This window comes from Equus quagga, chromosome 4, assembly GCF_021613505.1.
Source record: "Equus quagga isolate Etosha38 chromosome 4, UCLA_HA_Equagga_1.0, whole genome shotgun sequence".
NCBI classification, from domain to species: domain Eukaryota; kingdom Metazoa; phylum Chordata; class Mammalia; order Perissodactyla; family Equidae; genus Equus; species Equus quagga.
Window position 1 is genome coordinate 71,751,786 of NC_060270.1, and position 13,216 is coordinate 71,765,001.

At 56.2% G+C, this 13,216-nt stretch overlaps 1 protein-coding gene across 4 annotated transcripts in view; it reads left to right on the forward strand.

Moving 5' to 3' along the window:
• GLI2 (GLI family zinc finger 2) overlaps window positions 1–13,216 on the forward strand; it is a 250,116-nt gene that overhangs the window by 57,113 nt on the left and 179,787 nt on the right. For all 4 annotated transcript variants that reach the window (XM_046659498.1, XM_046659500.1, XM_046659501.1 and 1 more), the window contains one exon: window positions 8,965–9,142. In XM_046659498.1, the coding sequence (XP_046515454.1) occupies window positions 8,995–9,142 (148 nt within the window). In that variant the 5' untranslated portion in view covers window positions 8,965–8,994. The remainder of the gene's footprint in view (window positions 1–8,964; window positions 9,143–13,216) is intronic.

Sequence of the window (13,216 nt, forward strand, 5' to 3'; positions counted from 1 at the left end):
GGGCTGTGCAGCAGAAGTGTGTCCGAGACCCGGGAGGCAAGGTGGTGCATTCTTCCCAAACCTTGGTCTCCCCCGAGCCTGCCCTTCCCGGAGATTCTGTTGGCCCACACAGCCCCCTTCAACATGGTTGCCCTGCCGCTGCTTTCTCCCTTTGCGAACACACTCCTTTCTTGCTCTGTCTCTCCAGAACGGGCCAAGGGCACATGCTCCTGCCGTTCCCTGCCCCTGGATGCCCTTCCCTCTCCTCACACCAGGCCAACTGCAAGGCCTTTGATTCGCTGTCTTGAAGCCACAGGGCAGATGGGGTGGTCATCCGGAAGTCCCCTCTAGCATCCCCTGTCAGTCGCCCTCCCTTGTTGAGCTCCCATGGGCATAAAATGTCTGCTGCTTATTTGATGTTTAGCATATACTGCCTTAACTTCTATTAACTGTCTACAAACAGCACCTTTTGACAGCTCTGTAATAATCCTTGCATGTGGCAGGCATCTACACATTCAGAATTTAGTTGTGATGGAAAAAGTAGAAAATGTGTGATCCTCAGAATCTAAAAGACCTACATTGGAACACCATCACATGTTCACTGTGTGACTTTGGGTGGTTACTTACCCTCTCTGGGCATCTATTTTATTGTAAAGTGAGGATTATGTTATCGGCCTTGCTGGGGTAACCATGGCAAGGGTGAGATGTTGCGAGAAGAGGAACTGGCCCGGTGTGGGCACCACAGGTGCTTGAAGCCTCTGTTCTTTCCTTTCTTTGATAATGAGCCTCCCAGTGCAGGGGCCACCGGGCAGAGGAGGGGGTCCATGGAGCAACGGAGCAGCTAGAGGGGACCCTGCTTGCTGATCACACAAGAACCAGGGCCCCACTGGTGTACCTCGGGGGGTTTCAGAGGAAGGCTTTACTGTTTTCCAGAGGCGTCTCCCTTTGCTGTCCCCACAGCCCTCTGGGCAGTAGGCCAGGAGCAGGCCGTGTGCCGAGCACCCATGGAGACGGAGGTCTGTGTGGGCTGAGGAGCAGCTCCTCGTGCGCATCCCCCACCCGAGGTTCCCGATCACCTGCGGGGAGTGTCCCCCCTCACTGTCCATGGTGGGGGAGCTGGGGCCTCATGGCCCCGCCTCTTTCCCATATCTGACCAGCCCAGGATCCCAAGGGGCTTCTGCAGGCTGTGGGTTCCCCTCCTGAGTGTGGTCTCCCTCCAGAGGGCTGTGGGAACCCCTGGCCAGGGTGGCACGAGAGCGACCGGGCCAGGCAGGAGCTGTGTGATTCCTGCCCCCGTGTCGGGGCTCCAGAAGAGAGAGGAGCCAGGGGACTAGGGCTGTGGCACAGGCGCCCTCTCTGCCCACCCCCAGTGATGGGAGGTCCGTCTCGTCTCCCGGAGCCCTGCCTGGCCTCAGGCCTGCAGCCCTTGTTGGTGCTGCTGTCCGAGCCTCCTTGGGGCTGGTGTCTGCTGGGCCCTGAGGCAGCCGTGCACGGACAGAGACAGGGCAGGTGGACAGAGAAGTTGGAAACAGGCGCAGCCTAGGCCATGTGTGTAGCCGGCAGAAGCCCCGGCCCTACCCCTGGCCGCCTGTGGGCAGTGACCTTTTCTTGGAGGAAGGTGGCTGCGGGCCAGCCCTGGGCTCAGCCCCACGGGGACCTGGTGTTTGTGGGGCTGCTGCTGTCCTGTGTGTTACCGACCTGCAGGGGAGGTTGACTGTCTCCTAAAAAGCCTGGGAGGCAGGGAGGATGCTCCATGTGACAGGGCAGGAAACGCAGGCTCAGAGAGGGGGAGTAATGTGCCCAAAGACACACAGTTGATGTAGACTGCCTGGTCCAAGCACAGAGTGTCTCTCACTCTGGGGGAATGCAATGCATATGTATTTTAAAATACGATTGTTTTGTTCCCGGCCATGAAGGGCCAGCAGGGCATCCCCAGCTTGGTGCAGTCCTGGGGCACCTTCACCTCCCCCATTCCCCTTTCCCCTTCGAGGTGGGGAGTGTGTGTCGATTTTGATCCCAGCAGGACAGGGGGCAGAGTGGAAGCCCAGGTCTGGCTGTCTCACGCCTCTGACATGGGGAGTCACACCCCCCTCACATGGCCGGCCTTTGCACTGTTCTGTTGGGCTGGTGCCCCTGAGGTCGAGAGCATCCTTTGGCATGTCCATGTTCCAGATGGCAACACGGAGGTGATGGGAGATGAAATGACTGGCACTCGGCCACTCAGGGAGGATGTTGGACGAGTCCTCGAAACCTTGGGGCCATGAGAGTGAGAGGGAGCGAGAGGGAGTCAGCTGTTCTCTTTTTAGTTATGATGAGGTTATAATTGTCATCACCTTTAATCTGTGTTGCATTGGCAGCATTTATTTCACTCCAGGAAATTTCATGTGTTTCATCTCATTTGATCTTAAAAATAAGTCCATGATCCAGGCAGGGCGGGTGTTTCTTATCTCTGGTGTATGTGTGTGTGTTTGCCTGGGTCTGTGTGTATCTTTGTACACACACATGTGCATGTGTGCATGTGCTCTGTGCATTTCTGTATGTAACGGTGTGTATGCTGTGTGCACATGTGGCTGTGTATGCGAGTACATGTCTGCGTGGTGTGTGACCTTGTATGCACGTGTGGCTGTGTGCTTGTGCGCCCCTGCACACACACGTGGCAGTATGACTGTGTATGTGGTTGTGGTTGTTGCTGTATGTCGTGTGCGCTATGCGTGTGGACATGTGTGCTGCACGGCTGAGATCAGAGAGGAGGTGAGAGCACCACGCCCCAAGGTGGCTGAGGGCTCGTCTCTCCTGGAGATCGATGGAGCCCGGGAAGCCACTCTAATTCCTGCGACTGCCTTGTTAGAGGAGTTCAAAGCAGCCAGGTGGCGGAGGGTGCCTGGGGTTGCAGGTTTCCGAGTGATTTGCTCATTCTGCTCTGATTATTAATTTATTCTCTCAGTCCTTCCGCTCAGAGTTCTTAACCTTTTCTGTGCCATGGACCCCTCCTCAGAATAATGCTGTAAATGCATGGAATAAAATGCACAGAATTATGAGAGAAACCAGTTGTACTGAATGCAGCCGTCAACGTTCAGGGCACCACGTCTGTGCTGTGGGGACACGTCTGCTTTGCTGGCATGAGGGACATGGGCAGGGTGTCGAAGGCCGACCTCAAGTGCACCGTGTAGTGAGCACAGTGATTCTCTGTGCTGTGATTGAGCACGCCTGTGCCATGGTGTGAGCATGCCTGTGCCGTGGTGTGAGCACGCCTGTGCCATAGTTGAGCATGCCTGTGCCGTGGTGTGAGCACACCTGTGCCGTGGTGTGAGCACACCTGTGCCGTGGTGAGCACAGTGATGCCCTGTGCTCTGGTGTGAGCACGCCCGTGACTGTGCTGGCGGCAGGCGCACAGGCACTGTGGCTTGTTTCCCACGTTCGATCCTGAGAGAGATACCAACTTCTGGTTCCGAGTTAGCAAAGACAAAAGTTTATTTTTTTTGTCGGGGTCTGTGGCCTTGCTTCAGTTGGAGCTTATAAATTATTTGGAAGCTGGATGCGACCTTATGAGTACCCCTTGCAGTCTTTCCTAAACCTGCCTGCGCATCAGAAATACCCATGGGACTTTTTAAAAAACGTGTGGATATGTCATCCCCTATCCTGTGGAATCAGCGTCTCCAGGGGAAGGCCCGGGAGGCCTCCCGTGTTGCTGAGGGCTGGCGGATAGGTGGCCTGTGCAGTCTCCTGGTGGAAGGGTGCTCTTCCTGACTTGGGCCCAGGGCGCCCCTGGAGTGTGGCGGCATCTCTACTGTGAGTTGCCTGGGCACTAGAGCTGCATGAGTTTCCTAGGTAAAGGGGGTGCCAGCTCCCCTCCTCCCCTGGTGATGCTGTGCTCCCGCCCCTCTTGTTTGGGAGCCTGTGGGAAACAGGCCCCCAGGTGAGGTCTGGGACCCCGGGACCCCTCCCTGCTGTCCCCAGCTGGCCTCTGGGCGCCCATGTGAGGCTGTTGATGAGACCCAGGCGTCTGCCTCGAGGAGTTTCAGGGAGTGAAAGTGGCTGCCTGGGACCCTGGGTGCCTGGTGTTTACCCAGAAATTGTGCTAATCCTGCTAATTCCTGTGATTTACGCAGCCTCTCGGCTGTCTACCGCCTTTGCCTCCTGGAAGGGAGGAGGGGGCAGCAGCTGATCTGCAGAAGACAGGCCTGTGCCTAGTGGGCACGGCAGGGGCTCCCCCGGCAGGGTCAGCTCCCACATGCACTCACGGGACCCCGGGTGCTTCCACGTGCATGCCTGTTCCTGCTACCCACAGAAGTCTGGGTGATGAGAATCTGAATCAGTCCCCTCCCTCCCCAGGCTCTGTTCACCCTGGTCTTGTGGCGGCCGCACCCTGAGGTTTCCGGGTGGCATTTTGGCCAGAGGACCTGGCTCTAATCCCGGCCCTTCTCCCTCCGTGAAGTAGCCTCGGGCAGCTCCCTGCCCTCTGTAAGGATGGGGACGATGACACCCACTCTGACAACGTAACAGGGCGGGGATGTTGGCTCGAGGGAGCTGCAGCTGCTGTTTCTGAGAAAACCACAGCCTTTCCCTCCCGTCCACTCCGGTCCCCTCCAGTCCCTTAGCAGAAGTTGTCACAGTTCCTTCTTGAGCCTCTTTCTTTCCTTGGCATCCCTGACACTAAAGTCCAAGGGTTCTGAGTTGTTGGCCTCAGTTTCCCCATCTGCATTTAGAAAGGGTTGAGTTGATGCCTCCCAGGAGCCCGCCTGCCCCTCTCAGGTTGGGGCTGGGATTTGGTCCCATACGTTGGCCCTGTGGGCGCCTTGAGTCCTCTGCTGGTTTCTGGTCCGTGGAGCCCTGGGCCCTCCAGACACAGGCCTGGGTCCCTGCGCCCACTTTATTCCATCTGCAAGGGGTCTGAGCACCTGCTAAGCTGGGCCTGGGGACCCAGGGGTACAAGGCTTAGCCCTTCCTGGGGGAGGTCACAGTCGAGCAGGAAGCCAGCTGGGTGTGTGGCAGATTATGACCAGGCTGTGGGAGAGGTGCTGTGATGGTGGGCAGTGTCCAAACCCAGCAGAGGGACACCTGATTCATTTGGGGATGTGCAGGGCCTAGCCAGGTCCCAGCCTAGCTCAACGCGAGGCGTGAGGCTGACTGTCAATGAAGAATTAGAAAATAAAGAGTTAGTGAACGATGTACAGCTGCCCCCTGTCCCCCACCCCCCCATCAGCCCCAGCAGACAGGAGCCACTGTATGACCATGGTGTTGGCAAGCAGCCCTGGACAGAGCCTCAGCTTTTGGCCTTGGCTGGAGGTCCCAATCCACCGGTCTCGACACCTTGGACATGGCACTAGGGCTGGGGGGCCATGCCAAATCCTGCTTCTGGGGCCCCCCTGGTTCCTTGCACAGTGCTCCCCATACCTGAAGAGCTCCATAGTCAGTTACCTTAATGCCTGCCCGGGAATTTGGGGGCAAATCCCTTAGCAGTGAGGGATCCCCATGTGAAGGACAGCTCACTGTGATGCTTGAGAGTATGGCTTTAGGACCACATAGACTGAGTTCAAGGCCTGGCACACAGTCACTTCTGAGTAGTGTGCCTTTGGGCAAGTTACTCAGCCTCTCTGAGCATTGGTGTCTCCCTATGTAAAATGTTGTGAGGATTAAATGAGGTCACTCTTGTCAAGTGCTTGGCACCTGGTAGATGCTTATTAAAGGTTTCTTGTTCCGGCTGTTACTTTGCTTTTTGTCCTTACTTCCAAATTCAGGGTGTGTTTCAAAGTTGGGCCTAAATTCCTTCACCTGAGTTTCTTGGGAGTAAACCCCAGGTTGTTTACAAAATCACTTGCCTTTCAAAGAGCCGTGATATCCTGCCTCAGAGTTCCACTTTCTCTGCCAGGCATTCCTGAGCAGGTACTGCGTGGGAAGCAGCTCCTGACCTGGAGGGGATGAATACAGTACAGGGATGTTGGGTTGCTGCAGCAGTCCGGAAGCACGAGTGACTGTGATGGGGAGCTTCCTGGAGGAAGTGACGTCTGAATGGTATCTTGAAGGAAGAGTAGGAGTCTGTGATAACCAGAAAGGATGAAAGGTTTCTGGAAGGTGGCACAGCGTGAGCAGAGGCCTTGTGGTGTGCAAGGGCAGGACCGTCATGCCTGGCTGGGTGTGAAGGGGAGGAGGTTAGAGGAGGCTGCAGGGAGAACCAGCAAGACTTGATGTGAAGGCCGAGGGGGCTCAACAAGGTGGCCGCGGCCAGGGCAGGGAGGTGTTGAGATTTGGTTTTGGGGAAGGTGCCTGGCTGTCGGGTAAAGGATGACATGGAGGGGGACCAGAGGTGGTATAGACGGTACCCAGGATCCAGAAGGGAAGAAGCCGGCACAGAGCAGCCAGCTGGGAGAGGCACCGCTGCTGGGGTCCTTTGGGGTGAAGTTCTGGCGATTGCAGCCAGTCAGATGTGGGAGGAGAACGAGGAGAGGAAGGTGACCCAGTGGTGCAGCTCAGGTGGTCGGGAAGGTGGCTGGCAGGGTGGTGGGTGGTTTCTGTGGCCAGGCTAAGGGGGGCAGGCACGGGCCAGGGCGTGTTGCTAGTGGGCCATTCAGATAGCCAGAGTCTTAAAGAACAGATTATACAAATAGGCTTAAAGGATCAGGCGGTGATCCCTAAATCTCGAGGCCAGAGGAAACCCACTAACTCGCCAAAATCCTCAGGGACATTTCTCTCTCCCTCATCCACCTTGGGTTTTCTGCACAGGGAGTTTTGAAAGATTGTGGAAACTGGACAGGCCAGCGTGTGCTGACAAAACCAGGAGGTTCAGAGCCGGGCCGTTTGCTTGGCAGGCCAGGAGGACCCCGGTCCTCATGTCGCGTGTCACATTCATCATTCTCGTATGCTCCCATTTTCTACTTAGAAAGACATGAGAGTCCTCTGTGGATTAAACAAATGAAATCCTGGGCCGTGTGGATGTCGCTTTAGCCTTGAGGCCCCTGGGGATGGAGCTGACCACGGCCTTTGGTTTCTGCTATGCTGTGATCTGGAGCTCTCTTCTGGAACATTCCCTGCCTCATTTCTGAAATGGCAAGCTCCTTGACTCTTTCCACTTGTCGCCACATGTTTTGCTTCTTTTATAGCAAAGCTTCTTGACTAAATTGTCTGTGACTCTGTTTCCACTCTCTTCTGCTCTCTCCCTAAAAGCCACCTGGGCCCTGGGCCCCCTGCCACCACAGCGACTGCTCGGCACTTGGGCCTCACATCTCATCTCTCAGTGATGGAGCTGCTTGCCCCTCCTCTTTAGGGATTTTTTCCTTGAGTTGGCTTCCCAGCCCCCGCCCTCTGCTGGTGTTTTTCTTTTCTTTCTCCTCCTTCCCCCACTGACCACTGCTGCTCACTCTCCCTGACAGGTTTCTCCTCTTTTTCCTGACCTGGAAATTTTGGAATGCCCTGTGTCTCAGTTTTAGAACTTTCTCTTCTTCTTCTCCTTCCGCGTTTCCCTTGGAGATCTTGCCCAGTGGCTGCCATATTCCCATCTCTAGCCTCCATCTTTCCTCTGACCTCCGACTTGCATTTCCAGCAGTTCTGCATGTCTTATAGGCATCTCAACATGGCCCACACTGAGCTGATTTCCGCCTCACACCTGCTTCTCGCCATGGTGCTCCATCTCAGCCAATGGCACCAGCCTTCCATCATCTAGGTGCTCGGCCAAAAATATGAGCCATCTTTGACGACCCCCCTTCTTTAAAAAAAAAATTGTTTTTCAAATTTCTGTTTTGTAATATTTGACACATACTCGGTTAGCAGTATCTGCAAGGGATGAAACAAGTTAGTGAAATGCTCGCTTGTGTCCCACCACCCTGCTGGAGACGAGCGTTACCTGTGCCCGCATCCCCTGAGCCTCCTCCCTCTACCCCTCTTCTCATGACACCCAGCATCCCCGCCCTGGCAAGGTGTGTGGGCCCCGCCTTCAGAGTGTGTCCACGCTCCACCACGGCCCCCTTCACCCAGACCACTGTTAGATCTCCCTGGGTTCTTGCAGCCATGTCCCTTCCTCCCCCATCTGCTCTCCACATAATAGCAGAGGGACCCCTTTACACCATGAGTCGTGTCATGTCCCCCCTCTGCCCAAACCCGCCCAGGGCCTGCACACGCCTTCTTGCTGCTTCTTAAACAAGCCAGCCTCCTCCCGTCTGGGCCTGGGCCATGGCTCCGCCTCTGCCCTGGGCTCCTCGGAGCTCCACAGGGCATCCCGTCCCTACTCCAGGAAGCAAGGTGGCCACCCCCTGCCCCTCCACCCTGCTCTGCCCTGCTACCCTGCTCTGCCCCGCCACCCTGTGTTCTTTTCCTTCCACCTCTCACCAACTGCAGCTAAATCTGCACGAATTCCCCCAGCCCCCCATTTATTATCTGTCTCCTAAGGACACTGTAAACTCCAAGATTGTACCTTTAGCACCAGGCACCATGCCTCATGCACCATAGAGCTTAAAATCTTAGGCTCTTAACATCTTAATCTTAAAAATAGGTTGACTGTGTGTGCGCCAGTGGATAAATGATGACACATCTGTGCGTGAATGAGCGCATGAACGTATGCCTGAAGAAATGAAGCATGGATCCTGGTGAGCAGGGAGGAAAGGACACGAGGCTTTTCTTTCAGGACCTCTGAGTAGTTGTCACTGTCTTTACTTTTATTTTCCAGGGATTCCGAGTTGGAGCATCCCGTGATCCTGACTTCATTTCTCCTTGTTGGTCTTCCTGCTGCTCACTGCTTACAGCAGCAGGGACTTGTTGCTTCAATTTTAAAAATCTGGGGTAAAAGACGACAAATTTGCTTGGCTGTTGTCCGGGAGGTCGTCCGAAAGACCAGATGAATCTCAGAACTCATAATTCTCAAAATTAATTAAACCCTCCTTCCCAATTATGAGCGAATTAAGTTGGTCGCTTTTGAGGCGAACAGGGCAGGAATCTGGGTCGCGCTCCCGGCCGGTCTGGGGCTGCGTGGGTGACTGTCTCTGTCTTCTCCTTCAGGGCTGCCACCTGGGACTATGAGCCGCTAAGATGGAGACGTCCGCTTCCGCCGCTGCCTCAGAGAAGAAGGAAGCCAAAAGTGGGATCCTGGAGGCCGCCGCTTTCCCCGACCCGGCCAGGAAGGCCTCGGCTCTAGCGGTGGCCACAGCGGCCGCGGCGGCGGTCGCTGTCCAAGGAGGTACTCGCTGTTCTGCGCCTGTGCCGGCAGGAGGGGTGTTTTTCATTAGCCTATTAGCATTTAATTAGCCTGGTGGCCGATGTCATCAGGCAGGCATGCTGGGTTTATGGAGGGCGGAGAGGAGGGCCTCCTGCTTCTGGGGATCCCAGGCACTGTGCTGGTCGCCTGTAGGTTTTCTCGGAGGTCTGGCCACCCCAAATCTGGGGGGCCGGGCTGTCATCTCAGACTCTGGCGGGCAGGGGGTGGGGGTCTGAGAATGGGGAGAGGGAGCGGAAGGGAGGCGCTGTGGCTGCTGGGCGGCCCTGGGCTGCATTCAGTTGGCACATTCGAGATGGGCCAGCTATGCCGCTTCTTGTCTCTGGCCCGCCAAGGTCTATTTTGGAAAGTAATTGTCTCTCGATCCTTCTGGCTGTAATTAGAGGGTCAGGTATGGAACTTAGTATCCTTAGGTGAATTTCTGGCCAAGTTAATTATAACAGAAGGACTACACGAGCCACAGCCTCTCATTTTACTGCCCCGAAGAGAAATACTCTGGTTTCCACTGGTCCTTGCCAGCATCCCGTTGGGAAAGTTTGGCGGGAAGGCGAGACCTCCCGTGTGTCTGCGCAGTCCATCTGGAGGCCACAGAACTATTTCTGTCTCCAAGGAATGGAGAGACTTAGATTTCTTGTCATTCCCTTTTTATTCAAGTGCGTTTAGTCATGCCCTGTTGCTCCCGCTGCTCAGGCACAGCCTGGAGAGCAGTGGGGAGAAGCCGCCTTCGCTGGGGTGGGTGTGCAAGGCCGGCAGTGCCTCTACCCTGTGATGCGCATACACATTTCGGGGGGCTTGTTAGGGTGCGACCCGCTTCAGCAAGTCAGGTGGGCCTGAGGTTTCTGCGTTTCTAACCAGCGCTCAGGTGACACTGGTGCTGCTAGTCCCTGGGCCATGCTGGGTGCAGCTTGGGGCCGGGGCCCAGGGAAGCGAAGATACTTGGAGCGTATAGGTGTCCCTGCTCCCAAGAGTGAACTTGAGGACCTCTGGGTTGTTGTTACCATATTTATTTTCAGGTCCCCCGTGCTGCCCAGCTGGAGGTCATTATCAGGATGTGTGGCCCGAGTCAGGAGAGGGAGATGCCAGCCCAACCTCCGTGCTCTCACAGGGAGGCGGGCCATTGGCCTCCTGACCTGGGTGATGCCCCTCGACTCCTGTCTTCTTGGAGATGGGGTCTTCAGGCCCTTCCTCCGTGAGGAGGGGCTGGTGTGGGGCGGGGGTGGAGGAAGAGCTCTTACCTGGCATGGGAGGAGCGAACCCAGGGTGGACTCCCCACGCAGGGTGGTGTCAGGGAGCCAGGAGACGAGGTGAGGGGAAGCCCAGCTGGGAGGCTGGCGGTGGCTCAGAGGCCCGGCTGCCTGTTCCCAGGGCTGGCTGTCCTGGGCCTGGCTGTGTCTGCACATGGTCTGTTCCTTCCCCCGGGTCAGGGCCCACCCTGGCCTGTGGCGATGCCTCAGGCTGTCCCTCTGTCTGACACACAGGTGCTTGGGGCTCTGAGGCCTGCTCTGTGTATCTCTGGCCTGCCCCTCAGCTCTTCCCGCCTCAGCCTGGGTCGTGCTCTCCAGAGCTGTGAGTGGATCATGAGCTGCTGCACAGCACAATTTACTGCGTGTCACAGTAGCAGAGAACAGACTTAGGCAGTAATTAGACAGTAGTTAGACAGTAATTGGGGGGAAGCCCCTCCAGCATCAGACCCAGTTGTGCAATCATGACAGATGCTTGAGGGGTTCTGGATCTAGGAGGGATGGGCAGCAGGCCTATAGCTTGGAGTACAGCAGCTCCACGGAGGCGCTCAACCCCTTTCCACCCCACACCCACCCCAGGGTGCCTTCCCTGCCCACCCCTGCAGGCCCTCTTGTCTCCTCACTGCCCGACCCCAGGGGAGCTTGGCTGATGAGTTTCCGGCAGAGGATGGGTTTGCCTGTCAGCCCACCTGCCCCAGGGCAGGTGGCTTGCGGTCCTCAGAGAGGCTGGAGTCGGGTTCCGCTGCTGCTGAAGAGCCTCCTCAGGCCCCCGCTCCCTTGCCCCTCGCTGAGAGGCCTATTGGGGAAGGGCCCTCCTGGAGTCAGAGAAGAGCAGCTGTTGCTGCATGGAGCAAAGTGGAGAGCATCTTGGAGCGGGTACCCCGGTGCTGGTGGACTTTGACGACTGTGTTCTGCGGATGGGGTGAGGGAGGCCCGGTGCTGCGGCCCAGAGGGCGCTGGCCTGGTTCCTAGTTCCAGCAACATCCTGGGTCCTGGTGTGGCATCTTGTTCCCTTCTCTGGGCCTTGCTTTCCTAATCTGTGTCCTGAGGGCATTTGACAGATAGTGTCCAAAGTCTCTACGAATTTGAGACATGGGATCTTGCTTACATCTTATCCATGGTGGCGGAGGTGCTGTTAGCAAGAATCCTCAGTTACTCAGTGAAATCGAGTCCCGGAAGGCTCCAAAGAGCCTCTGACGTGCCCCTTCCTGCACGCAGGGGCGTGGAGCTGCCGACAGGTGAGGGGAATGCATGGAAGGAGATGCCAGGTGGGAGAAGGTGGTTTGCACAGGTCCCCGACACAGAGGCCCCCTCAGGGGTGGAGACGTTCTTGCACTCAGCTCTGGGTCTCGGGTCCTGGTGCTGGGCCGGGCCTGAGATGGCACCTGAGTGTGTCCTGTGCACCTGAGCAGTGTGAGGAGGGAGGGGGGATGGGCGAGGAGCTGGGCCGAGGAGGGGTGGTTTGGTGGAGCAGCAGCATTTGCCTAGCTCCTGAGGAGGCTGGACGCCCAGCCTGCAGGCATGGGGCTGGGTGTGGACAGGCGCTGCGGACAGGCCGTCGGGCCTGCACAAAGGCCTGCGACAGGGGCAGTGCTGCCCTGCGCATCCTGGACTGGAGCAAGGGTGTAGGGAGCTGAGAACTGCTTGTTGAGGGGACCCTGTCCCTCAGCTATTTCCGGAAAAGATAGAGTGACCATCCCAGTCCAGGGAGGCTTGTCTGAGGCCTGTTTGCTGCGGCAGGAGTATGGCTGAGCTGACTCCCCGGTTGCTGTGCAGGTGACTGCTCAGACACCTGGCTCCTCCAACGCCCGTTTATCTCTTCAAAGCCTGTGAGACTGTCCCCACGGTCTGCACCATGATCGGCACCTCACCCAGATGGGATGGCTTACACAAGCTTAGTTTTCCTGGCTTATTAAACATCTGTCAAGGGGTGGGGTGAGTCCTGTCTGAGGACGTCAGGGGCACTCTGGTGAGTAATGGGCAGTAATGACAGACGGACCAGATCCTACAAACTGGCAGCGCTGTGATTGCCCATGTCTGCGGGGTGTCCACATGTGGGGGCACCTGTATTCCAGGCCAGCTTCTGACTCCTCAGCCAACCCTCCCCGACTGCCACCAGTGCCAGGTGTTCCAGTTCCACCGCTGGAATTCTATGACTTTGGTTCTAGGAGTGAGCACACCTTTAGGCAGAAAGATTTCATTTCCACGTTATTTATAACTGAAAAATTGAGAACAGTGTTAATTGTTTAATGATAGATTGATTAATCAAACTGTGGAACATCTATTGAATGGAACATTCTGTAGCCATTTAAAAACGTTTATCAAGACTTTATAATAATGGGGAGGGATGTGTTTATAGTAGTTATTAGTAGAGAAAAAGAGCAGGATGCAAATTCTATCTTGTGAGCACGACTTTATAAGGTAGCGAGGTTCTCTTAGCAGTGCTTGTCCAGATGTTGGAACTCAGGGTGATGTACGTGGCATGCAGGAAACTCACCCCTTTGGTTCTTAAGGACTTCAGCCTTCTAGAACTCTCTGTTACAATGCAAGTATCTTGGGAGGCAGGGGTGTGCTGCAGCCAGCCCGTGCCAGCTTGTGAGAGCTGAGTGCGTCTCCGTCTAGTTCTGCCATGTAAGACCTGAGGTTGGTAACTGAAATTGGCATGACGGGAGTATTTTCACCACGAAACTGGCAAGCTCTACAGATCGGGCTGCCTCCTCCCCTCCCTGCTGCCAGAGCCCATTGTTAGCACACGACTGATGGTATCTTAAGCCTCACCCAAGATCCTTGATAGCCA